Source organism: Rhinoraja longicauda, chromosome 1 (genome assembly GCF_053455715.1).
Source record: "Rhinoraja longicauda isolate Sanriku21f chromosome 1, sRhiLon1.1, whole genome shotgun sequence".
Lineage (NCBI taxonomy): Eukaryota > Metazoa > Chordata > Chondrichthyes > Rajiformes > Arhynchobatidae > Rhinoraja > Rhinoraja longicauda.
The window spans coordinates 96,218,839-96,246,536 of NC_135953.1; the positions used below are offsets into that span (position 1 = coordinate 96,218,839).

General features: G+C 44.4%; 2 protein-coding genes across 34 annotated transcripts in view; one reads left to right on the top strand and one right to left on the bottom strand.

The window, feature by feature from the left end:
* LOC144595313 (ankyrin-2-like) overlaps positions 1–19,855 on the bottom strand; it is a 447,988-nt gene extending 428,133 nt beyond the window's left edge. For all 30 annotated transcript variants that reach the window (XM_078402942.1, XM_078402778.1, XM_078402935.1 and 27 more), the window contains exon 1: positions 19,396–19,855. In XM_078402942.1, coding sequence (XP_078259068.1) covers positions 19,396–19,482 — 87 coding nt within the window. In that variant the 5' untranslated portion in view covers positions 19,483–19,855. The remainder of the gene's footprint in view (positions 1–19,395) is intronic.
* LOC144595451 (uncharacterized) overlaps positions 18,945–27,698 on the top strand; it is a 70,770-nt gene continuing 62,016 nt past the window's right edge. For 2 of the 4 annotated variants that reach the window (XM_078402977.1, XM_078403003.1), the window contains exons 1-2: positions 18,945–19,002; positions 19,144–19,302. Coding sequence is in view for 2 of the 4 variants with exons in the window: in XM_078402962.1 (XP_078259088.1) it covers positions 26,752–26,820 (69 nt within the window). In the remaining 2 variants the exon portion in view is untranslated. Of the gene's footprint in view, positions 19,003–19,143; positions 19,303–26,750; positions 26,821–27,698 lie in introns of those variants that run through there. The other 2 variants (XM_078402962.1, XM_078402970.1) reach the window with 1 other exon arrangement.

Genomic DNA, 27,698 nt, shown 5'->3' on the forward strand with positions numbered 1-27,698 from the left:
CTAAGAAGAATGGGCCTTTCAGACCACCATGCCAATGCTGACTAATCTTATTTGCCCACATTGAAGTCATATCGTTCAATGCATTGCCTATTTAAAATGTCTTCCTAAATGCCTCCGCGACTTCTTCTGGCATCACGGTACAGGTATAATGTGCAATAAAACTTGCTTCTCAGATCCCCTTCACTACTCCTTCCTTTCACCATAAACAAACCTTGTTTTTGATACCCCAACCACAGAGCTGTGAATGGTAAGGAAGGTTGTCTAAGATGATGCGGAATATAGACCAGTTAGAAAAATGGATGGAGAAATGGTAGATTCAGTTTGATCCAGGAAAATATGAGATGTTACAATTTGGGAGGTCAAATGTAAAAGGAAAGAATACAGTAAATGGCAGGTTCCTTGGAACCATAACATTATTTACAGAGGGATATTGGGTTGTAAGTCCATAGCAAAACACTTGTAAAGAAGGCGTACAGCATGTATGCCTTCATCAGTCAAGATGTTGTGTATAAAGGTTGGGAAGCAAAACACTGTGTACTGGAGGGAAGGGAATTGAAAGGCAAAGTTTCAGTTTGGGACCTGACCCAGGATCGGGGCAAGAGTCTAAAAAAGGGTCCTGACCCAGAACATTGTCTATCCATTCCCTCCTCAGATGCTTTCTGACCCGCTGAGTTCCTCCATTTTGTGTCTATACCCTCTTAACCTCTTCCCTGGGGAAACAATCCCTGCCACCTCCCATATCTTTGCTTCTAATAAACTTGTTTATCTCTATCTTGTCTTCCCTTAATCTGTTTAAAGGAAAACAAGTCCAGCCTATCCATTCTCTCATCTTAACTGAAACATTGCTTCGTAGGAAATACCACGGTGTATCTCTTCTGCGAGAGAGACATACATGTATTCAGAGATGGTTCACCAATTTAAAAGTTGGAAATATATCATATCATATCATATCATATATATACAGCCGGAAACAGGCATTTTCGGCCCACCAAGTCCGTGCCGCCCAGCGATCCCCGTACATTAACACTATCCTACACCCCTAGGGACAATTTTTACATTTACCCAGCCAATTAACCTACATACCTGTACGTCTTTGGAGTGTGGGAGGAAACCGAAGATCTCGGAGAAAACCCACGCAGGTCACGGGGAGAACGTACAAACTCCTTACAGTGCAGCACCCGTAGTCAGGATCGAACCTGAGTCTCCGGCGCTGCATTCGCTGTAAAGCAGCAACTCTACCGCTGCGCTACCGTAAAATTGGGAAATATAAAATTAATTCAGCTGTATAAAATCCTGAGGAGCCATGATGTGTAGGTGAGGGTAGGTGCTGTGATGATTGAATCATGGAGTTATACAGCACAAAATAGGCCCTTCGGCCCACCTCATTCATGCCAATGCTCCCTATCTCAGCTAGTCCCATTTGCCTGTTTGGCCCACATTCCTCCAAACCATTCCTGTCCAAATGTCTTTTCCACAATGTAATTGTACCTGCCTCTAAAGCTCCCTCTGCCAGCTTGTTCCGCATACCCACTACTTTCTGTGTGAAAAGGTTGAAAAAATCTTTTTTACACCCTTTCCAGCTTAATCAAATCCTTCCGAGAGCGAGGTGACGAGAACAACACACAATACTTCATGTGTGCTTTCATCAATTTCTTGTGCATTTGTTTCATGCACAGTGCTCATACATGAAAGCAAGGAGTCATAGAGTCATACCCTTCGGCCCAACTTGCCCACATTGACTAACATGTCCCAGATACATTAGTCCCACCTGCCTGCGTTTAAATGACCTCCCACTTATAAAACCGTGCTGACTCTCCCTAATCACCCCTTGTCTATCTAAATGCATGTATATATCCCTCTAAACCTGACCTATCCATGTACCTGTCCAAATGTTTCTTAAATACAATACTACCTGTCTCAACTACCTCCTCCAACAGCTTGTTCCATACACCCACCACCCTCTGTGTGAAAAAGTTACCACTCAGGTTCCTATTAAATCCTTCCCCCCCTCTCACTTTAAAGCTATGTCCTCTGGTTCCCTATCTATTACTCTCATGATTTTCTACACCTCTATAAGATCAGCCCTCATCCTCCAAGGAATAGAGTCCCAGCCTGCTCAACCTCTTTCTACAGCTCAGACCCTCGAGTCCTGGCAACGTAAATCTTCTCTGCACCCTTTCCAGCTTGACGACATCTTTCCTACAACATGGCGCGCACAGAACTGAACATAATACTCTTAAATGCAGCCTCACTAACTGCAATATGACCTCCCAATTTTGAAACTCAATATTCTGACAAATGTACCAACCATCTTCACTATCTACAACACCACCTACTTTTGTGGCATCTACAAACTTGCTAATCATGGCATGGATGTTCTCATCTAAATTATTGATATAGATGACAAACCGTAATGGGCCCAGCACCGAACCCTGAGGCACACCACTAGTCACGGGCCTCCAGTCAGAAAAGCAACCTTCCACCATCACTCTCTGCTTCCTTCCATGAAGCTCATTTTCTATCCATTCAGCTATCTCTCCTTGGATCCCATGGGATCTAACCTTCCAGAGCAGCCCACCATGAGGAACCTTGTCAAATGCTTTGCTGATGTCCATATATACATCTACAGGATCCAATACATCTACAGCCCTGCATTCATCAACCTTTTTGATCGCAGCTTCAAAAAACTCAATCAGATTCGTGAGACATGACCTCCCACTTATAAAACCGTGCTGACTCTCCCTAATCAGCCCTTGTCTATCTAAATGCATGTTTATCCTATCCCTCAGAATACTCTCTAATTACTTTCCAACTACAGATGTTATTCACTGGCCTATAGTTTCCAGCCTTTTCCCTTCACCCCTTCTTAAATTAACGCACAACATTTGCTACCTCCAGTCTTCCGGCATCTCTCCTGTATTTAATGACTCGTAACTTTCAGCCAGGGCTTCTGTAATTTCCTCTCGAGCTTCTCGCAGTGTCCTCGATATATCTGATCTGGACCATGAGATTTGTTTATACACGTTAGGATCTTCAGCACATCTTCGACCGTAATACTGATTGCTCTCAAGAAGACACTTCCAATGACTGCCCCAAGTTCCTCAATGCTGTGCTGGGCACAGAAACGTGCCCTCATCAAATGCCCCACCCCTCTCAATGTCAGGCAAGTTCTGTGAATTGAGGTATACAGGAACCAAGGCTCGGAGGGGTGGGACCCGCCCGAGTGACTGGAGTGGCGGCCAATGAGGGGGGGGGGGGGGGGAGGAGAGCTCTCCTGCGCATGGGGCCGGGTTGAGTGTCTCCCTTTCCCCTTTCCTCTCCCCCTCGCCCACCCCCGAGGGAGTTTTAAGGGGATTAAGGGGAGTTGAGGGGGGATGGACTGGGTGAGTATTGTCAATAGACAATAGACCCAGTTGAGGGAGGGTTGCCGGGCCCGAAGGAGAGGTTTGGACAGAGGGTTGCCAGGCCTGCAGGAGAGATTTGGGCTCAACGGGTCCACGCCCGGCGAGTGATTTTATACAAATAAGGAAGGTCACCACCTCAGCCTTCTGTACTCCAAGAGAAAAAACCCAGCCTATTCAGCCTCTCGATTTAACTCAAGCCCTCCAATCCCAGTAACATCTTCATTAACCTTTTCAGCACAAGCTTAAACATATCATTCCTATATATCCTCTCCAACCACAGGCGGACGTCCCGAGGGACTGTAGAGTAGCCAATGTTATGTCTTTGCTTAAGAATGGAAGCAGATATAATCCAGGAAATTATAGTGCAGTGAGCCTTACATCAGTGGCATGGAAGTTGTAGGAGAGCATTCTTCGGGATAGCATTTGCTCGCATTTGAAAGAGAGTAGGAGCATTAGGGACAGTCATCATGGCTTTGTCTGCAGCAGTTCATGTCTTCCTAAATGAGTCTTTTGAGAAGAAGACAAAGGTGATTGATGAGAGTAGTGCAATGCCTGTTGTCCACATGCATTTGATGATAATCCTCAGGAAAGCTGAGCATAAGATGAAGAAGCATGGGATGTACAGTAAATTGGGAGTTTTGATTCAGAACTGGCTTATTCACAGAAGAGGTAGTGGTGGTGGAAGAGCAATATTTTGGTTATAGGTCTGTGACCGGTAATGTTCCACAGGGATCAGTGCCAGGACCTCTGTTGAATGTGATATATATACATATAAATGACTTGGACGTAAATGTAGATGGAGTTCATTGGAACGTGTGCAGAGTTTACAAAAAATGAAGTTGCAGATAGTGAGCAAGGCTGTCAAAGTTTAGGATTCGTTGATATGGCAGGTGGGATATTGTAATACTCCACCTCCAGGATGTTGGAAGTGAGGGGGATTTCCAGTGCCCCTGAGGACTACACCTGCAGTAAATGTGTTCAACTGCAGATCCTTAAGGACCACGTTAAGGAACTGGAGTTGCAGCTGGATGACCACAGGATTATCTGAGGGTGTGAGTGTCATAGATAGTTAAAGTGCGGTGGTCATGTCTAAGGGACTTGCACCATAGGTGTGGCACAGTGGTAAATTTGCTGCCCTACAGAGCCAGAGACCCAGGTTCAACCCCGACCCTGGGTGCTGTCTGTGCGGAGTTTGTACATTCTCTCTATGACTGTGCGGGTTTACTCCAGGTGCTCCAGTTTCCTCCCACATTCCAAAGGCGTGCAGGTTTGTAGGTTAATTGTCTTCTGTAAAGTGTCCTTAGTGTGTAGGATAGAACTCGTGTATGGGTGATCACTGGTCAGCACGGATTCGGTTGGCTGTAGGGCCCGTTTCCACTCTGTATCTCTAAACTAAATTAAAGGCGGATCACCACAAGGAAAGGGAGTGAAGCAGAGAGTGCAGGAATGCCCGAGGCCCATTCCCCTCTACAACCGGTACGCTCCATTGAATGCTGCTGTGGGGAAGGACTGGCCAGGGGAAAGCAGCGGCAGCAACGGTTGGTCTGCAGTGTCAGGCAGGGCTCCGAGCAACAGCGGAAAGGGAAATGTCAGACAGAACCATGTGATAGGAAACTCGTTTGTTCGGGGAACAGACAGAAGATTGTGCTGCACCAAACGGGATTCAAGGATGGTGTGTAGCCTCCCTGGTGCCAGAGTCCACAATGTCTCAGAATGGTTGCAGAACATTCTGAATGGGGAGGGCGAGCAGCCGGAAATAGTTGTAAACGTTGGCACAAATGACATAGGTAGGAAAAGGGATGAGGTCTTGCGAAGTGAATTTAGGGAGTTAGTCAGAAGATTATAAAGCAGGAGCCTAAGGGTAGTAATCTCTGCATTACTCCTGGTGCCATGTGCTAGTGAGGGTAGAAATGGGCAGAGAGTGACTCTGGAGCTGATGCAGGGGACAAGGATTCAGGGGACAGGTGACCTGTACAGGAGATACAGGTTGCATCTGAACTGGAGGGGAGTAATATCCTTGTAGGGAGATTTGCCAGTGTCAAATCTCCCGAGGCAGTAAGGTGGGAACCAGAATACTAGATTAGAAATTGGAGGGAGTGATTGGATGGTGGAGGTTAGGATCATTAAAACTCAAAGGAAGGACAGGCATGGCAGGTGAAGGAATATGGTGATGCTGATGGGCTGAAGTATGTTTATTTCAAAGTAAGGAATATTGTGGAGAAAGCAGATGAACTTAGATGTTGGATCGGTGGTTGGAACTATGATGTCGTGGCTATTGTGGAACATGGTTATGAGAGGGACATTACTGGCAGCTCAATGTTCCGGGGTTTCATTGTGTCAGTCATTTAGATTTAGAGATACAGTGTAGAAACAGGCCCTTCAGCCCACCGGGTCCGCGCCGCCCAGCGATCCCCGCACACTAACACTATCCTACACCCATTAGGGACAATTTTTACATTTGCCCAGCCAATTAACCTACATACCAGTACGTCTTTGGAGTGTGTGAGGAAACCGAAGATCTTGGAGAAAACCCACGCAGGTCACGGGGAGAACGTACAAACTCTGTACAGAGGGTGCCCGTAGTCAGGATCGAACCTGAGTCTCCGGCGCTGCATTCGCTGTAAGGCACCAACTCTTCCGCTGTGCCACAGTCGTGATAGAGAGGGAGGCAAAAGAGGTGGAGGAGTTGCACTGCTAATCAGGGAACTGTCACTGCGGTACTCAGAGAGGACGTACCAGAGGGTTTGTCAGCTGAGGCGATATGAAATATGTAATTTGGAAGCACGATAATGGGTTTGTACAATAGCAAGTGTGAGACTGAGGAACAAATATGTAGATGGATTTCCAAAAGATGCCAAAAGTGGGCGACTTGCTCCAATACTGAAAGGGACTTGCTCAGTGCCAAAGGCTTAGACAGGGCAGAATTTGTCAGGTGTATAGGGTTTCTTATGTGCATAGTCCAACCCGAGATACGAGCATACAGGACCTTGTGCTGGGAAATGAGCCTGTGGCCAGCTGACTGGTGTTTCAGTGTTAGAGCACTTTGGAGATAGTGATCACAACTCCATTAGTTTTAAGTGTTTTGAAAAGGGTGAAGGCTGGACCTTGCAGGAAAGTTTTAAATTGGAGTAAGGCAAACTACAACATTATGAGGTGCGTGTTCAGGAGTGTACACAATGAGCAATTATTATCAGGCAAGTCTACATCTGACATGGGAGTTGTTTAAAGACCAGTTAATTAAAGTTCAGAACTGGCATGTTCCAGTGAGGATGAGAGATTATGGGTGGCATTGTAAGGGAACCTTGGGTAACCAAAGTGGTTGTAAATGTGCTCAAAAAGGAAAAGGGAGTGCATGCAAGATTTAAGAGAATGGAATCAGCCCTTACCTTTGAGGAATATAAAGAAAGAAGGAAAGAACTCAAGAGGGAAATTAGAAGAGCCAAAAGGGGGCCATGAAATGACTTTGGCGAGTTGGATTAAATAAAATGTCAAGGCTTTTTCTACCTATATTCGAAACAAGAGAATAACCAGGGAAAAAGTAGGATCGCTCAAGGATCAAGCTGGGAATTTGTGCTTGGAGTGTGGAGATATAGGAGAGGTACTAAACAAAAACTATGCATCCCTTTTCATCAAGAAGGAAATGGAGGACAATGAAATAGGTATGGAGAAAGCTAATATGCAAGGGCAGTTTGAGATTAAGAAGGAGGGGTTGGGATTCTTGAAGAGCGTCAAGGCGAATAAATCCCCAGGAACTGATGGAATGTATCCCAGGTTATTGAGAGTCAAGAGAGAAGATTGAGGGAGCTTTGACGAAGGTCTTTGCTTCTTCGCTAGCCACAGGCAAGGCCCTGGAGGACAACCGGGATAACAAGTTAATGTTCCGTGATTTAAGAAAGAATTTAAGAGAATCCAGGGAATTATAGGCCGGTGAGCTTCACATCAGTGGTGGGGAAACTATTGGAGAGGATACTTTGGGATAGGATTTACTCCATTTGGAGGACAGTGTTAATTAGGGACAGTCAACATGACTTTGTACACAGCAGGTTGTTTCTTACTAATGATCCAATTTTTGAGGATGTGATGAAGGTGATCGATGAGGGTTTGGAGGTTGATGTTGTCTACATGGATTTTAATAAGGTATTTGATAATGTCCCTCATGGTAGGCTGATCCATAAGATTAAGATACATGGGATTAATAATAACTAGGTTGTATGCATTTGGAATGGGCTTACTGACATAAGACAGGGTCATGGTGGAAGGACAATATTCAGGCTGGAGGTCTGTGATCACTGGAGTTCTGCAGGAATCTGCGCAGAGACCACTGCTATTTTTAATATATATAAATGACTTGGACATAAACCTAGAGAGGTTAGTTAGTAAGCTTGCAGATGACACCAAGATTGCTGGGTTCACGGACTGTGAGGAAAGCTGTCAAGGTATGCAGCGGGATATAGACCAGTTACAGAAATGGGTGAGGAATGGCGAGTTTTATCTGAGCAAATGCGAGGTGTTGCACTTTTTCTATCCAGCTCATTAAAAATATCCGTCAATCTGTCTGAAAAACCTACCCCTATTAATTTTTTTAAAATTTCTCAGCTTAATCCTCTGCCCTCTAGTTCTTGACTCTCCTGCACTGGGGGAGGGGAGGTTTGGGCCCCACTTGGTCTAGTAATTTTATAAACCTTTGACAGTCAACCGTTAATCCTCCTGCATCCTCCAGAAAATAAGCCCGCTCTATCCAATCTCCCTTTATAACTACAACCCTCCATTCCAGGGACCATGCTGTTGAATCTCTTCTGTACCCACTCTATTGCTGGCATGTTCTTTCTGTAATGTGATGACTAGAACTGTACACAACTGAACATGAATCTGTGAAATCCTCTATCCCAGAGAGTGAAATATTGAATACATCAAGCCATGATAAACAGATTTTAGATTGATCTTTTAGCCAAGGGTTATGGAGAACAAGCAGGAAAGTGGAGCATCGATCAAATCAACCAGTTCAGGGAACCGAATGTTCTAGTGTTAACAGCAGGAATGATACTCTGCTGCTCATAGGAACACTGTGGGATTCGGATCAGTTTGCAGTCTGCTTCTTTGGTTGTTAGTGCCTGCATCTGTCAAGATTGCATCTAGAAAGTCTCAAACATTGATCTACCAAAACGTAATTTCATTGTTTCTTCAGTAAAGATGCTCCTTCCCACCATTGTCATCATGGCCCTTTAGATCTCTTCCCATTTCTTCTCCAACCACCTCTCCTGATCTCTTCACTATTTCCACTACCTTCTTCCGTTACTACCAAATTTGTTTTGGTTCCCCTTCAACCCTTTTTCTCAGCTAATTACTGTGCTGGCTGGCCCAAATTCTTCAACAGGTCCCCAGTTCCACATATTTTCATCAGAATCCCCAATCCTCTTCCTCCCACAATCTACCTCAAAATTTCAATCTTTTTACAAGCCCTGTCACTGCCACTCTACGATTATATCTGATCTTCTTGATCTCCCATTCTATAAATCTTCTTCCCACACTCCCACAATCCACTCCATACAATTCTCTACACCAGCAACTTTATGCTTCTTCAGTTTGCCTTTTCTTCCGTCCACCTAAGCAACCGCTGGAGATGAAACATCTGTCCCTATACCTCCCCCCTCGACTCCGTCCAAAGACCCCGACAGTCTTTACAGGTGAGGCAGAGGTTCACTTGTACCTCCTCCAACCTCATTTACTGTTACAGGTGTGGACTCCTGTATATCAGCGAGACCAAGCGCAGGCTCGGCGATCGTTTCGCTGAACACCTCCGCTCAGTCCCGCTAAACCAACCTGATCTCCCGGTTGCCCAACACTTTAACTCCCCCTCCCATTCCCACTGATCTTGTCAGAGTGAGGCCCAGCGCAAATTGAAGGAACAGAACCTCCTATTTTGCTTGGGTAGCTTACCCCCAGTAGCCCTTGCTTTCCCTCTCTCTCCATTCCTTCCCCCTTCCCAGTTCTCCCACCAGTCTTACTGTCTTACTGTCTACATTTTATCTTACTTCCGCCCACTGCCCTGACATCAGTCTGAAGAAGGGTCTCGACCCAAAACATCACCCATTCCTTCTCTCCAGAGATGCTGCCTGTCCCGCTGAGTTACGCCAGCATTTTGTGTCTATCAAAGCATTTTACCTCTTTGTTTCAGCATGCATTTCTTTAACCACATCTATGAACAAATGCCAAAACTAACATTAATACTTTGCTTGTGGCAATTTATTTTTGCTTGTGACTTGTTCTGATCAATAGTGTGAGTCCAAATACAGAATATATTTTTTGTTGTTCAGTTACTGAACGAGGTCAGCGTTATCAAGGCCAATGTTTATTTCCCTTGATGGTGAGTCATCTTTTTAATATACAGCAGTCCTTCTTTGTAAACTATTTTCATCGAGTACTTGGGAAGGGGTAGTTTCAGGATGTAGACACTATATCAATGAAGGAATGGCAATATCTTTTATAAATTCAAAGGGCATATACTTGGAGAGGAATGTAAAGGTGATGGTATCCTCAAGTGCCTGCTGTCCTTGTCCTTCTTGGTGATGGAAGTCATTGGTTTCGGAGGTCCTGCCAAAGAAGCTGAAGCAAGTAAATACAATGTATTTTGTAGAATGCATATGATCGAGCAAGGATTAAAAGGAGTGGTGGATGCGGTACCAATTCAGCTATTTACTTTGTCTTGGATCGTATCGTACTTCTTGAGTATCGTTGGAGTTACACTTGTCGAGGCAAGTGGTGAGTATCATAAGATCATAAGGAATAGGGTGGCGCCAGCAATGGCTGCCTCACCAACAGTCTGTCTGTCCTTTCGTTCTTTGTGTCTGTTTTGTAGGTGTTAAATGTATGTTTTATAGTGTTCCTTAGCTTGTTTTATGTGGGGGTGGGGGGTGCAGGGTGGGGGGGGGGAAACTTTTTCTAATCTCTTATCTCGACGGAGATGCGTTTTTTTCCGTATCATATCTCCGTCCGCACTGCGGCCTAACATCGTGGAGTTGGGGCCTTTGCTGGAGATTGACCTGGAGCACATCACGGAAGCCTGCGGACTTACCATCACGGAGTTCGAGATTCCTGTCAGGGATCGTCTTTGGGGCTCCAACCGTGGGAGCCTGCGGGACTTTAATATCGTGGAGCCCGCGATCTCTAGTTAGAGACTGACATCGGGGACTCCAAGCCGCAGGAGTTTCAACCGCCCCGAGGCGGGAGTTTCGATCGCCCCGACGCGGGGGCTTCGATCGCCACGATGCAGGGGCTTCGACCGCCGGCTGCGGGAGCTTCGATCGCCCCGACTGTGGATGGTTCGACTGCCCCAACCGTGGAAGAATAAAGAGGAAGGAGATTGGACCTTATTGCCTTCCATCACAGTGAGGAACGTGGGGAATCCACTGTGGTGGATGTTTATGTTAACTTTTATGTAATTGTGTGTCTTGTTGCTTTTTGTTTTAATATGGCTGTATGTTAATTCGAATTAATTGGTACATGTGACAATAAACTGACCTTGAATAGGAATAGAATTAGGTCATTCGGCCCATCAAGTCTACTCCACCATTCAATCATGGCTGATCTATCTCTTCCTCCTAACCCCATTCTCGTGCCTTCTCCCCACAACCTCTGACACCTGTACTAATCAAGAATATCGAGTACTATCGAGCATATAGTAGAAAATTTTAAAAATTGCAGAGCAAAAAAACAGAAAGTGCTGGAAATACAGTAAACCCTTCTTATAACAGACCATAGGGGAAATGGTGTCCGTTATTGCTGATTGTCAGCTATAACCGAGTAAGGTATTATCATTGTATAAGTTGTAGAAACAAACAACTGCAGTTTCTGGTTGAGACACTAAAGGACACACAGTGCTGGAGTGACTCAGCAAGTCAGGCAGCATTTCTGGAGAACATGGATAGGTGACGTTTTGGGTTGAGACCCTTCTTCAGATTCTTGGTCCAGAACTGATCCTGGAATCTATTAAGTTGACGGCCCTGGCCTGCTGGTGGTCAGGGGATAGGAGAGGATCAGTGGAGTCAATGGTCGCTGCCCACAGGCAGCCAGAGTGCAGGTAGGGGTCGGTGGTGATGGTGGCGGTGGTAGGCGTGGCCTGGAAATGGCCAAGGAAGCTGTGTGGGCCAGTGGCGGCCGAGGGTCTGGTCTGAAAGCAGCGCAAGTCGGTGTCTGCTTGGGTAGCTGGGGTTGTAAGCAGCCGGGGAGGTGGTGAGAGCCATGGGAGGCATGGGCAGTCAGGGCTGTAAGTGGCCGTGGAGATGGTGCAAACATGGGCAGCTGGGGCTATAAGCAGCCATGTTGTCATTGCGACCCGGGGGACGTGTGGGCAGCTGTTGGCAGGTCCATCCTCAATAACCCAGATCCATTATAAAGAGGTCGTTAAAACAAGGGTTTATTGTACCCAGTTCTGATGAAGGATGATTGACCTGAAATAGACACAACATGCTGGAATAACTCAGCGGTTCAGGCAGCATCTCTGGAGAAAAAGAATAGGTAACATTTCGGGTTAGAATCCTTTTTCAGATTGAAAGTAGAGATGGGGGGGAGAGAATTAAACTGGAGGCGAGCAAAAGCCAGAACAAATCAGGACTGGCAACAGGTTACCTCAGGAAGCGTGGAACACATTGCCCATTGATGGCTGGGGAAGGTGAGATAATGAGGGATACAAGGATGCCAGCAGTCGAACTGATAGGACGACTAGAGTGGGGGAGGGGGGAGAAGGGGTGGGAAGGGAATGCGGGAGTCACTTGAAATTAGAGAAATTTAACATTCATACTGCTGGGTTGTAAATTGCCCAAGCAAAATATGAGATGCTGTTCCTCCAATTTGCCTGTAGCCTCACTCTGACAGTGGAAGAGGCCCAGGTCAGAAAGGTCAGTATGGGAATGGGAACGGGAGCTAAGATGTTTGGCAATTGAGAGATTGCATAGGCCAAGGGGGACTGAGCATAAGTGTTCAGCAAACCGATTGCCAAGTCTAGGGACTCGCCGATATATAGGAGCCCACAACAGGAACACCGGATACAGTAGATGAGGTTGGAGGAAGTGAAAGTAAACCTCTGCCTCACCTGAAGGGACCATCAGGGTCCCTGGATGGAGTTGAGGGAGGAGATAGGACAGGTGTTACACTCCTGTGGATCTCTGCAGATTGCCGCATTGCCTATGTTTTTCCAACACTTTCTACTTTTATCACACATACAAGTTGTGCCTCATTGATGGAAGAGGCTCAGCAATCAGGCTCAGAGGCAATGTAGTTGCAGATTCCAAGCTCACCTTGTAGCCACAGTATTCAACTTTGTAATGATGATCTTCCAGGAAAAGGATGCTCGGACTCAATGATGGTAATGCTATTGAATTCAAGCGTAGGTGGTTAGTTTTGCTTATTGACGAGCAATTGGACAGCAGTTTTTACTTCTCGCTGACCACCCATGCCTAAATATTGTCCAACCAATGCAGCACACAGGCATGGACTGCATCATTTTCTAGAGAGCTGTGGTTGTCACTGATCATTGCACAAGTATCATCACTTAAGATGAAAAGAAAGACATTTATGAAGCAGTTGAAAAGGGTCAGGGTTATGGCTCAGTATTGAGAAATCCGTGCGGCAAAGCCCTTAACCAAAGGATCAAACATGATTAAACACAGAAGAAGACCAATCAAATCCCACCGTTAGTTTGATTTAGTTTAATTTTAAAGTATATTTAGAAAGGAGATGAGGAAACATTTCTTTAACCAGAGGGTGATGAATCTGTGGTATTCATTGCCACAGATGGCTGTGGAGGCCAGGTCTTTGGGCATTTTTAAAGCAGAGATTGATAGGGTCCTGATTAGTAAGGGTGTCAACGATTATGGGGAGAACGCAGGAGAAGGGTTGAGAGGGGAAGATAGATCAGCCATAATTGAATGCTGGAGTAGACTTGATATGCTGAATGGCCTAATACTGTTATTATGACTTATGAACATGAAAAGGACACAAAATGCTGGAGCAACTCAGTGGGATAAGCAGCATCTCTGGAGAACATGGATAGGTGACTTTTGGGTTGGGTCCCTTCTTGAGACAGAAGGCTCTGTGTAGGAATGAACTGCAGATGCTGGTTTACACTGGAGATAAACACAAAATGTTGGAGTAACAGCAGGATAGGCAGCATCTCTGGAGAGAGGAATGGGTGACGTTTTGAGTTGAGACCCTTCTTCAGACAGCATCAAGGGAGAGGGAGTTACAGAGATAAGGAAGTGTAAGAGATCAGAATAGATGCAGATCAAGGAAAATTTAGAAATGACCATTGTTAGTTAGGAGAGGGTGACAACGAAGCAAACAGAGTTACAATGTAATCAGAAGGACTGTCAGACTGGTCGGAGAACTGGGAATGGGAGGGATGGAGAGAGAGGGAAAGCAAGGGTAACTTGAAGTTAGAGGTTAATATTCATACTGCTGGGGTGTAGGCTGCCCAAGTGAAATATGAGGTGTTGTTCCTCCTATTGTGTAGGAGGATCAATTGTGTGCTTTAGTGTAAACCTTGTAAACAATTGTAAACATTCCTTGTTTCTACATCATTCCAACATTCTGGTAAACCTCCTCTGCACCCTTTCCAAAGCTTCCACATCCTTCCTGTAATGGGGTGACCAGAACTGCATGCAATACTCCAAATATAGCCTAACGAAAGTGCTATAAACCTGCATCATGACATCCTAATTATTTTACTCTATGCCCTGACCTATAAAGGCAAGCATGCCATGTGCCTTCTTTGCCACTCTATCTACTTGTTTTGCAATTTTCAGGGAGCTAAGGACTTAGACCACACGATCTGCCTCTACTTCAATGCTGTTGAGGGTCACGCCATTAATTGTATATTTTCCCTTGCACTTTACCTCCCAAAGTGCAACAACTCGCACTTGCTCAGATTAACTCCATGTGCATTTTCCCCACCCATTTCTATTAGCTGGTCTATATCCCACTGTGTACCTTGACAGCTATTCTCACAGTCCTTGACCCCAGCAATCTTGGTGTAATTTGCAAACTTACTAACCAACTTCCCTATATTTACATCCATGACCTGCCCAAACATTGCATTATTTGGTCCGTGCACATGGCATTTTGATTCTCCAATTCAGGAAACATACCTTAACCACTGTTTTGCAAGTGTAGGAAATAACTGCCGATGCTGGTTTAAATCACAGATCGACACAAAATGCTGGAGTAACTCAGAGGGACAGGCAGCATCACTGGAGAAAATGTCTCTGGAGAGACATGAAGATATCTTCTTCATCTCAGACGGAAGAAGGGTCTCGACCTGAAAAGTCACCCATTCCTTTTCTCCAGAGATACTGCCTGTCGCACTGAGTTACTCCGGCATTTTGTGACTTTCACTGGTTTGCATTTTCTGTCATTGAACCTTTAAAGTGAAGGATATTGCACAGATTCTCTCTGAAAACAGAAAATCAAACATGCTGCTCCTTGGCCTTTCTCAATAATGCTATTTATCTGACAGCAGTGGGCTGCATAAATGGAACCCAGATTCAGCTGTCTCTGTTACTTCAGGATTGCAGATTTGATTACATGAACCATGCCATATCATTGCTTTGGTAATCTTCGGTACAAATCTCCATTCTGCCATTGTGGGATACAGCCTTTGCTTGTGCTATCAGCACATTGCATTTTCATTTTCAGCATGATAAGACAATCGTCGAATTACACTGTTTGACATTTAACAGACTTAAAATCAATATTTATCATATCATCCAGAATGACTTAAAGGAAACTTTTCGCTAAATTTCATCTGTCTAGTTTTTGTTGCATTCACGGCAGTGATATTTCAAACCATTATTCTATTTAAATAATTATAAAAGCAAGGTTAATAAAATCAATTGATGCAAGACTGGGCCCCTTGCATCTGTTGTCAGCTATAAATTCTCTGGAAATCTGAGTACAGTTAGGCCAGGCTTCAAAACTTTCAGTTTATCCCTGATTTTAAAAAAAGCTTTGGTTTATTTTAAAATTAAAACCATAAAGTTCCAAAAGTCTGTTTTATAAATGTTTTACTAGTAGAACACACTGTATGAGTTACATAATTAATCAAAATTAATCAACAACTATATCTTTATTGTCCTTCAATATGGCAGGAATTACTAATGAAAAAGTGAAAGAGAATTGGGAGAAGGCCAGGAATAATGAGCAAAAATAAGTTGTAAGAGTCAAGTACTGAGATATATTTTTAAAAGATGTATAAAGAAGGAAATGTTCAGGAGCAAAAGTCATTCGTTTGAGCAAGGCTACGATGGAGTGAAAAAAAAGATACTCAGTATTTCATACTCAGAAAGGCATAGTATATTAACATGTCTATAAAAAAACAGAAACATTTGGAGAGAGAAATAATTCATAGAGAGAAATAATTATAGTTTCAGATTGGAATCGTGTCTTCACATTATCTTTAGTATGATTGTTAAATAAAAGAAGAACATTGACTTTTGTAGGAAAAAAACTGCAGATGCAAGGTAGACACAAAATGCTGGAGTAGACACAATCGAAGGTAGACACAAAATGCTGGAGTAACTCAGCAGGTCAGGCAGCATCTTGGGAGAGAAGGAATGGGTGACATTTTGGATCGAGACCCTTCTTCAGACTTTTAATATATTTAAACCTTTTGCAGAAAGCAAATAAAGAAAACAGATAAAGATATGGGTGTTCTTCAATTTATGAAGGATTTGTTGATATGTCAGGCAACATTCTGTAAATCAAAAAGGTTGGGCACGATGTATTATGGATAAAAAAAACAAAGTGCTGCATCAGCAGTTCAGGCAGCAGCTCTGGAGAATGTGAATAGGTGACGATTTGGGTTGGGACCACTCTGAAGAGGGGACCTGACCCTAAAAGTCAACTATTCATGCTCTTGGAAAGCATTGACGGGATCGGTCAAAGTCAGCATGGATTTATGAAGGGGAAATCATGCTTGACTAATCTTTTGGAATTTTTTGAGGATGTAGCAAGTAAAATGGTTAAGTTAGACCCAGTGGATGCAGTGTATCTGGACTTTCAAAAAGCCTTTGACAAGGTCCCACACAAGAGATTAGTGTGCATAATTAGAACGCATGGTATTGGGGGTAGGGTATTGACATGGATAGAAAACTGGTTGGCAGACAGGAAACAAAGAGTAGGAATTAACGGGTCATTTTCAGAATGGCAGGCAATGACTAATGGGGTCCGCAAGACTCGGTGCTGCGACCCTAGTTGTTTATAATATATATTAACGATTCAGATGAGGGAATTAAATGTAACATCTCTAAATTTGCGGATGATACAAAGCTGGGTGGCAGTGTGAGCTGCGAGGAGGATGCTATGAGGTTGCAGGGTGACTTGGATAGGTTGGGTGAGTGGGCAGAACCATGGTAGATGCAGTATAATGTGGATAAATGTGAGGTTATCTACTTTGGTGGCAAGAACAGGAAGGCAGATTGTTATCTAAATGGTGTCAGATTAGGAAAAGGGGAGGTGCAATGAGACCTGGGTGCGCTTGTACAACAGACACTGAAAGTAAGCATGCAAGTACAGCAGGCAGTGAAGAAGGCCAATGGCATGTTGGCCTTCATTGCAAGAGGATTTGAGTTTAGGAACAAGAAGGTCCTACTCCAGTTGTACAGGCCCTGGGTGAGACCGCACCTGGAGTAGTGTGTGCAATTGTGGTGTCCTAATTTGAGGAAGGACATTATTGCTATTGAGGGAGTGCAGTGTAGGTTCACCAGGTTAATTCCAAGGATGACAGGACTGACATATAATGAAAGAATGAGTCGACTGGGCTTGTATTTTCTGAAATTTAGAAGGATGAGAGGGGATCTTATAGAAACATATAAAATTCTTAGAGGACTGGACAGAGTAGATGCAGGAAAAAAATGTTTCCATTGTTGGGAGAGTCCAGAACCAGGGGTCACAGTTTAAGAATAGGGGTAGGCCATTTTTGACTGAGATGAGGAAAAACCTTTTCACCCAGAGAGTGGTGAACCTGTGGAATTCTTTGCCACAGAAGGCAGTGGAGGCCAATTCACTGGAAGCTTTCAAGAGAGAGTTAGATTTAGCTGTAAGGACTAAGGGAATCAAGGGATATGAGGAAAAAGCCAGAACGGGGTATTGATTTTGGATGATCAGCCATGATCATATCAATGGCGGTGCTGGCTCGAAGGGACGAATGGCCTACTTCTGCACCTATTTTCTATGTTTCTATGCTGCCTGACCCGCTGAGTTAATCCCGCACTTTGTGGCATATTTTTGTAAACCAGCATCTGCAGTTCCTTGTTTTTCCATTTCGGCTCAAGTCATAAATTTTATAATACATACATGTTTCTTCGCCCACCACAAAGCCAGAGAGATTATTCAGTAATCATTGTGGCTTACTATTCCATTAAAACCCAGCTCATTCAAAATTAATGAACATTTTCAATGCACAAAATGTTTAAATTCACGTAAATCGATCTGCTGATTGCATTTATGAAAACATCAACAATGCAGCCAAGGAGCAATAGGGCATCCTTGAAAACCATTTGCAGCTTCTATATTCATCTGCAAATGTGTGTATTGTAAGTTTGAGTTTGTTGTCAGTGTAACAGAGCAATCGCAATAACTGCTGCCAATTTGACTGTTGTTATAGCCACAAACTCTGAGCAACTGTGCTTTTAAAAAGTAAATACAGTACAGAAGTGACAATTTTCAATATACATTGCACATAATTTATCTAAATTTATCCTGTATTTCCATGGGCAATACTGTGCATCTCTGTTTTACTCATTGATTTGCTTTATCAAATAATTGCTATGCTATACTATCCAAACAGATCTGAACACAAATGAAATGCAATGAACAGCGCAAAGTAATAATATTTTAAACTACACAAGCATCAGATACCTTCCCATTCTGCACCTGTTCATTTCGATTAACCTACAGGATTGGAAAGAATGTAGCTAGAAATAATTATGGGGTAATATTTCTGGCAATAAATCAGTTTCTTCAGACTGTCATTCTTAACAAATAATGCTAAATGTGTCCTTAAAGACAAAAGATACCTGCTAATTTTGCATTTTCAATAACTGTCACACAGCACTAAATTTTAATGGCAAATTCTAATCTGGAATTTCATTATTTCATGCTGTGTGCCTGGAAAAGGGAAGTAGGGTTTAGAATGGTAATATCTGCCAAGCATATATGCGCACCAGCACCTGCTTTGTCCATAAAGACCCACACCCCACACTTGCTGCTAAGACCACACACAGTATCTGCACTTGACCGCTAGCGAAATGAGGAAGGCTGACTACAGAGGGTGGTAGAAATTCCCCAATCCATCACAGGTACCGAGCTCCCTTGGAAGCATTGCCTTAAAAAGGCCTCCAATATAATCAAAGACTCACAGCACCTTGGCTACACTCCCAATTTGCTGCTACCATTATCAAGAAGGTACAAAGCTGAAAACTGTGACTAACAGGTTCAAAGGTTCTTCCCACCAACCATCAGGTTCTTGAACACTACACAACATTAGCCTCATCAACTGTAATCTGTGGATTTTTTAATTGCACATCAGACTTCGCGTGTTTTTACGGTAAACCAGTATTATGGTTATTACTTTATTGCATTTTTGACTATTAAAAATTATCTGTACTTTATTGCATTTAAGCAAGTAAGAATTGTAATGCTCCGTATGCTCATTTTCTACATAATTGAACACTTTTGACTCGACCAGCATTTTCCCCACATCAACGTGGACCTCAAGGATGGAGGACAGAGATATTTGGTAACCCTGGCAACGCCACTGCCTGGCAGCCTCCGCTCCGGGGCGGATTCGGGCGAGGAGGCCTTTCTCTCTCTGTCTGCCGGACGAGGGTTGTTGTCTCGGAACAAGGTAAAGAATATAGCTGCGGAAAAAATATATATATATTCTGCCCCGACCTGCCCCCCCCCAAAAGAACAATGTTTTGCAATGATTACAACCCACCTGGCGAATGCGGTCTGGCGGGTTTGGAGAAGTACCGCCTCCCTGCGGGGAGGAGGAGGAAGAGGAGGAGGGTGGAGAAGAAGCCATTTTCTTCACTCCCTCAGTCTGTTGTGAAAGGCGATCTGTGGCAGCACGTCTGCTCCGCGCTCGCTCTCCCTCCCTCCCTCTCACTCACTCACTGCAGCGTCTGCTTGCCTTTGCTCTCCTTTGGCTGGATTGTTTTTGTACTCGGTTGGTGAAAGCTCGGGGAGGGATAACGAGGTGGTTGATGGAGGATGGCTTTTTTTTTGGGGGGGGGGGGTTGCGGTGTAGATAGAGCTTGACCTTGTGGCGTTGCCAAGAACCTGTATGTCCGTGCGCCCGGGTGACTGCGGCAGCCGCTGTCGGCTCAGGCGCTGCCTCCACACTCAGCTCGTCCGGGAGGGAGCCGGCGTCGTGACAGTGTCAGTGCCCGACAACACGCTGATGTGATCACGCACAGACCAGTCAGTGCAGAATGGTGGACGGACAACCGCTCCGACCTGTCATCATTCTGCTCCCACGTTCGAGAACAAGGTGGGGCAGAAAGCTTTCAGTTGCAAGATGCGTGCTGCAGAGAGGATTTGTCACGCTAATACCTTATAATGACGGCCGTTACTTAATTATCAGTCTTAACAAAACTGATCAAAACATGTCAAATGGTTTTGTTCCCAATAATTATATGTTACACTTAGTATGTTTTCCACATTTATAAATATAATGCCACAAATATATAACATACAGTGATATTACGTTTTTAAACATTAAAATGAAAATTACATTGTAAGATGATAATTATTACAGTCTAACTTATAAATCATTCAATAATTAGGGCAACACAGTGGCATAGTTGCTGCCTCACAGCGCCAAAGGCCCGGGTTCGCCCCTGACCTCAGCTGCTGGCTGTGTGGGGTTTGTGCGGTCTCCCTGTGGCTCCACTGGGTGCTCCGGTTTCATTCCACATCTCAAAGATGTGCGGGTTTGTAGGTTAATTGGCCCCTGTAAAATTTTGCTGAGAAAGTGGGATAACTAATAATGGAACTAGTGTAAACGGGTGGTCAATTCTCGGTGTGGACTCAGTGGGCCACAGGGCTTGTTTCCATGCTGTACCTCTAAACTAAACTATATATCCAGTTATTTTAGCTACATGAACAGAAATGTTCATATGTAAAGAATAAATGACAAACAGGTTTGCGTCATTTAAATAAATCCACATTTATGCTGTGCCTTAAATATATTTCCAGTTTAACAACAGAGTTGCGTTCTGAAAACGCGGGAAGCATGCGTGTCTTTCCCCTTGCCTTGTATGGATAAAGTGCTTGAAAATGATGAATGATAACAGCCATAGTGACGCTGACTAATTCGTTGTTTATGGTGTTTCCTCCAGCAAATAGAGAGAACCAACAGTCCACGCTTGAATGTCATCTAAAGGAACAAATAATTGTGGAAATAGTATCAGGAGACACCAATATTTACTATTATAAAACAAAGATCTAAATTTGAAAGTATGAAATACACAAACTTTCTGTCATGATTCTCACGTGCAATTAAAGCTTCTAACGATGTTTAGAATACATACTGCAGAAAGAAAGAGCTGTTTTCATGCTAAACAGCATTGGAACAAAATTTCGATTTACAAAAAAACATGGATTATTCATCCATTGGAATTATGACCCCATGTATTATTATTGCATGAGAATGTAGAAACATAGAAAAATTGCAAAAAAGATGTTTTAAAGAACGGAGAAAGAAATGCCATGGTCTCAACTGATGCATCCACTTTGGTGCAAATGCCCACTGATGCAAATTCTAGAGAGCATGCACTTTAAACTTTAGAGATACTTCTTGAAAGATCTGTGCCAATTTAGTTGTAGAGAATGTTTTTAGAAATGGCTCAATATTTTTTGTTACTCTAAACAAAGCAGTTGCGGGCCCAATCTTTAGGTAAGACAGCTACATTAAAAATGTGGGTCCACCTAGAATGTTCTTGAATTATGTATGGAGCCTCCCTCCAGTAACTATCTGTATATAGCAACAAAATAATACTACAAAAGTAGTGTAGTGTCCTTTCATATACTCAGTGTAGAGAATGACTCTTTTGCTGTATTATTCATATTGCTGCATATTTAATAGGATAGTTACCAGAGGAATAGCAATACAAAGCTCTAAAGGTAACTGATCAGGTTAGTCACACAGCAGTTATGCAGTCAGTCAATTTTTATCAATAATTTTCCAGCAACCTTGATAGTGGTCTAAACAACAAAAATGCCATGTCGATCCAGAGGGCAGTTTCACATCACTCACAATTTTATTCCAGGTGAAAATTAATTGCAATGACTACCACTCATAACTAATTGTGTATGTAGCTCAGAAACATTCTTGGGTTACATTACATTTTATGACAATAGTAAATCTTGTTAATTCTTAAGCTCCAATAATGTCCAAGTCCAGATGCATGCTTTCTGTGGTAAGTCTGTGCGGGAATAAACAATTTGTGCTAATTTAATTGATCATAGCTGAGACAACAGTGAAGTGCTATATATGACTTGTGTACACTTTGCTGAAGAATGGATAAATCACTTAGACCTATCAGTTCTGGCTGCTGTCCAGAAATCTGGGACATTAAATGAGCAGTGGATGACCTTGCATATGAGCTTCCACAATAGATTAAGACATAGAGTATAAAGCTGTCAATTGGGAAGAAGAAATAATCAAATCTATGAGATACAATTTTATTATTGTCAAAATTTTATATGGATAGAAAAAGTTTAGAGCACTATGGGCCAAACAGGCAAATGGGACAAGCCTAAAAGGGGTATCTTGGTCGACGTGATCGAGTTGGGCCGTAGGACCTGTTTCCAGATAAATCACCCAGACCTCGTAAGATATATCCGAGGACACTGTGGGAATCTAGAGAAGAAATTGCAGGCGTACTGGCTGAGATATATGAATCATCATTAGATATGGGAGAGGTGAAGACTAGAGGGTAGTTAATACAATACAATACAATATATCTTTATTGTCATTGTACCCAGGGGTACAACGAGATTGGGAATGCGCCTCCCATACGATGCAATAATTTAAGTAATTTAGACAGCAGCAACCCAACGAAACGAAACAGTTGTAACAGTTTTGGACAGGGTAAAGTGCAAGTTGATCTATGCGTTGTGGCCATCCGGCTCAGCAGGACCGGTTCATAGCAGCTATGGCCCTGGGGATGAAGCTGTTCCTGAGTCTGGAGGTGCGGGCGCAGAAGGCCTTGTATCGTCTGCCCAATGGAAGGAGTTCGAACAGACTGTTGCAGGGGTGTGAAGAGTCTTTGTGGATGCTGGTGGCTTTTCTGAGGCATCGTGTGTTGTAGATGCCCTCTAAGTCTGGTAGCTGTGTTCCGATGGCCCTCTGAGCTCTATGGACTACCCGCTGTAGAGCTTTCCTTTCTGCCTCCGTGCAGCTGAGGTACCACACAGGGATGCCATGCGTTAGGATGCTCTCGATGGTGCAGCGGTAGAAGGTCGTCAGCAGCTGTTGGGGTAGACCAGACTTTTTCAGTGTTCTTAAGTAGAACAGTCTTTGTTGTGCCTTCTTGACCAGCGCAGCAGTGTTATTGGACCATGTTAGGTCCTCCGAAATGTGAGTGCCCAGAAACTTGAAGCTGGACACTCTCTCCACACTGTCCCCGTTGATAGAGATCGGGGCATATTCCCCATTATGTGACCTACGGAAGTTGATGATCAGCTCCTTGGTCTTGGTGGTATTTAGGGACAGGTTGTTATCCGAGCACCAGTCCGCCAGATTCTGCACCTCCGCTCTATAGTTTGTTTCATCCCCGTTGGTGATCAGCCCGATCACCGTTGTGTCATCTGCAAACTTGACAATGGTGTTGGTGTCGAATGCAGGAACACATTCGTGTGTGAAGAGGAAGTAGAGCATGGGGCTCAGAACACAGCCCTGTGGTGTGCCGGTACTCAGGGTGATAGTGGAGGACAGGTGCGGGCCCATTCTCACTGCCTGCGGTCGTTCCAGCAGGAAGTCCAGGATCCAGTCACATAATGACGAGCTGAGGCCTAGCTGGTGGAGTTTGGTGATGAGCTTGGTGGGGATGACCGTGTTGAAGGCGGAGCTATAGTCTATGAATAGCATCCTCACATACATGCCCTGTCTCTCTAGGTGAGTCAGGACAGTGTGAAGAGCCAGAGAGATGGCGTCCTCTGTGGATCTATTTGCCCTGTATGCAAATTGATGTGGGCCAGTGAGTCAGGGATGCTGGATTTGATGTGTGAGAGGACCAGCCTCTCAAAGCACTTCATGACTATCGGCGTTAGGGCAACCGGGCGGTAGTCGTTCAGGTTGGAGATCTTTGCTTTTTTCGGCACCGGAATTATGATAGCCGACTTCAGGCACTTGGGGACCGTAGCCAGAGATAATGACAGGTTAAAGATCCTGGTGAATACCTCAGCCAGCTGTTCAGCACAGTCTTTCAGTACCCTTCCTTGAACTCCATCCGGTCCTGCAGCCTTGCGTGGGTTGACCCTTTGCAGAGCGCGTTGTACCTCCTGTGTGCTCAGTTGCAAGACCTGTCCCACCGCCTCGGCTGGGGTTCTTTCACTCAAGGTGGTTTTGCCAGTTTCAAAGCGGGCAAAGAAGGTGTTAAGCTCGTTGGTCAGTGCCACATCGCTGTGGGGGCAGGCAGGGCTGCTCTTGTAGCCAGTGATGTCCCTGACACCCTGCCACATGCTTCTGGTGTCCGTGGTGTTGAAGTGGTCTTCCACCCGTTGCCTATGGGTGTCTTTGGCCCTTTTAATACCTTTGTTCAGGTGTGATCTGGCAACACTGTATGCTGAAGTGTCACCAGATTTAAAGGCAATGTTGCGTGCCCTCAGCAGGTTCTGTACCTCCTTGTTCATCCAGGGTTTCCGGTTTGGGAACATCCTTATCTCCTTGTCCTTCGTGACATTCTCCACACAGCAGTTGATGTAGGAGAGCACAGTGGATGCGTATTCCTCCAAGTCTACCTTTGAACCGTAGGTGGCCTGTTGTGCAAACAGGTCCCAGTCGGTGCGTGTGTAAATGTGCCTCTATTTAAACAATCACAGAGTCATAAGGCATGGAACGACAGTGAAACTAGTACGACGACTAGGGAGGGGGAGAAACCAAAAGTGCTGTTCAGTTTCACTGTATAAGTTGTCACCTGGAACATCAATGGACCATTGTGGGCTCTATCCTGGATTATCATTACTTTTTTGCATATATTTAATTTATTTGTTCTATATCTCTCCCTATCACCATCGGTATGTCTCGTTTTCCTTTCCCCTGGCTTTCAGTGTAAAGAAGGGTTTCAACCCAAAATGTCACCTATTCCTTTCCTCCAGAGATGCTGCCCGACCGTTGAGTTACTCCAGCTTTTTGTGTCTGTCTTCAGTTTAAACCAGCATCTGCAGTTAACATAGAAACATAGAAAATAGATGCAGGAGTAGGCCATTCGGTCCTTCGAGCCTGCACCGCCATTCAATATGATCATGGCTGATCATCCATGGTTCCTTCGGTTCCTTCCTTCCTACAGTACAGACCTGTCCTGTTCAGTACAGACTTTATGTGCCAAGGGCCTGTTCTTGTGCTATACTGTTCTATTTTAATATAATGAAGAACCACTCACTCTCTTTTCTCTTCCATCGAGCATAAGATATGAAAGTTTGAAGCATATATTACCAGATTCAACAACATTTTCTTTCCCATGTGTCAGAAGGAACTGCAGATGCTAGTTTACACCGAAGATAGGCACAAAATGCTGGAGTAACTCAGCAGGACAGGCAGTATCTCCGGAGAGAAGGAATGGGTGATGTTTCGAGGTCGAGACTTTCAGAATGAGTGTCCGGGGAGAGGGAGACTGGAGATATGGAAGGGTAAGGTGTGAAAACGACAAATCAAAGCAAATGATAAGGAAATGTAGAATGGTTCATTGTTAGTTGAGGGGAAGGTGACAAGGAGGCATAAAATCAGTAAAATTAATCTGAAGGACAGTGAAACTAGTTGAAGAATTAGGATGGGGGAGGGATTGAGTGAGAGGGAAAGGGTTATTTGAAGTTAGAGTTTATTTCCCATTATTATCTTGAATGAACATATATTAAAGATTAATTCCTGATTTTCCCATCTACCGTGTTGCGTCTTTTGCGCTTTTTTAATTCTGCACTTTCTTTGTAGCAGTAACACTATATTTGGAATTCTGTTTCATTTTTTGCCCTTACACTGCCTTTATGTAGTTATGTATGGTATAATTCAAAGATTCAAAAGTGCCTTTTTACTGTGCAAACAAGGTTTTTACTGTATTGTGGTACACATGACAATAAACCAATACAATACAATAAATATCATTACCACAATAATAGACTCCTTAATCAATACTTCAATGCCACATCCTTTTTATATACATCACCCTGGCCCTCATCGTACCTGCGGATTCAGTACCCTGGAATGTTGATTTGTTCCAACCATGTGTCTGTGACAGCAACATATTCCCAGATGCTAATCAACACTACGTCATCCACCTTATATGCTATGAGCAGATGCTATAAGCACTAGTGTCTTAGTTTTCCTTCTGCATGTAAGAGGCATTTAGACAGGTAATTAAATATGCAAGATATCCAAGGATACAGCCCTAATGTGGGCAAAGTGGGGGGGGGGGGGGGAGTGGGGGAGGAGGAAGAGGGTGGGAGGAGGAGAGAGTGGGGGTGGAAGGGAGAGTGAGACTGGGGAGGAGGGCAGGGTGAGGTGGGGAGGAGGGAAGAGTGGGTGGGAAGGAGGAGGGGTGGTGGTGGGGGGAAGAGGGACAGTGGGGATGGGGAAGAGGGAGAGGAGAAAGGGGGTGGGGGAAGGGGAATAGTGGGGTTGGGGAGGAGAGAGGAGGTGGGGGAGGAGGGGGAGGGTGGGTTAGGGATAAGGGAAACGAGAGATGTAGAAGGTGATGTGGAGAGACAAAGAACAATGAATGAAAAATATGCAAAAAAGTAACGATGTTAAAGGAAACAATCCGTTGTAAGCTGTTTGTAGGGTGAAAATGAGAAGCTAGTGCGACTTGGGTGGGGGAGGGATAGAGAGAGGAAATGCCGGGGCTACCTGAACTGAGAGAAATCAATAATCATACCACTGGGCTGTAAGTTGCCCAAGTGAAATATGAGATGCTGTTCCTCCAATTTTTGTTTAGCCTCACTCTGACAATGGAGGAGACCAAGGACAGAAAGGTCTGAGCAGGAATGGGAAAGAGAATTAAAGTGTCCAGCAACCGGAAGATCTGAAAAGCAAAAGGCATCTGAAAGCTGTTGGTATCCTGGAGTGACCATTACTATGCAGGCAGACACTAGTAGAAAAGCCTTTTGGGAGTGGCCATGTGGAGGTGCAAATTCTATGCGGTGGGTAAGTACGACGCTTTGACTTGAGAGTGGAGGGTAAGTGCAAGGCTTTGGCATGAGAGGTCTTGGTGCGGAAGGTGACAGTCTAGTGCAGTAAAGAAGGCAATTAGGGCAGTGGTATGCTCCTGCAGGAAGCCAGGGAGACATCCAGTGTCCCTGAGGGCTACACCTGTGTGGGATGCGTCCATCTGCAGCTCCTTACAGACCGCATTAGGCAAACTGAAGCAGCAGGTGGGCGGCCTCCGGAGCATCCAGGGTAACTGATAATAGGAGTTACAGTGAGGTCGTTATTGCCTCAGGTACATGCGAAAAGTAGACGGGTGGCCACCAGAAAAGGGAGAGTGCAGCAATCCCCTGTGGCCATTCCTCTCAACAACAGGTATACCACTTTGGATACTGTTTGGGGAGATGACCAGTCAGGGAAGAGCAGCAGGAGTCAGGTCTATGCCATTGCCGTTACTCTGAGGCACTGGAGGGAAGGGTGAAACTGGCAGAGCCATAATGAAAGAAGGCTCGTTAATTAGGGGGATAGGCAGGAGATTCTGTGGCAACGGAAGATACTCTAGGATAGTGTGTTGCCTCCCTGGAGCCAGGGTTCAGAATAAATCAGAGTGGCTGCAGAACATTTCCGAAGGGGAGGACGAGCAGCTGGATGTCATTATGCAAGTTGGCACAAGTGACATCAGTAGGTAAAGGGATGCAATCTTGCTGAGTGAATACAGCGAGCTAAGCAAAAGGTTTATGGAATGAGTTGCCAGAAGAGGTAGTTGAAGCAAATACTATAACAGTATTTAAAAGACACTTGGACAGGTAAGTAGATACATAGAAACATAGAAAATAGGTGCAGGAGTAGGCCATTCAGCCTTTCGAGCCAGCACCGCC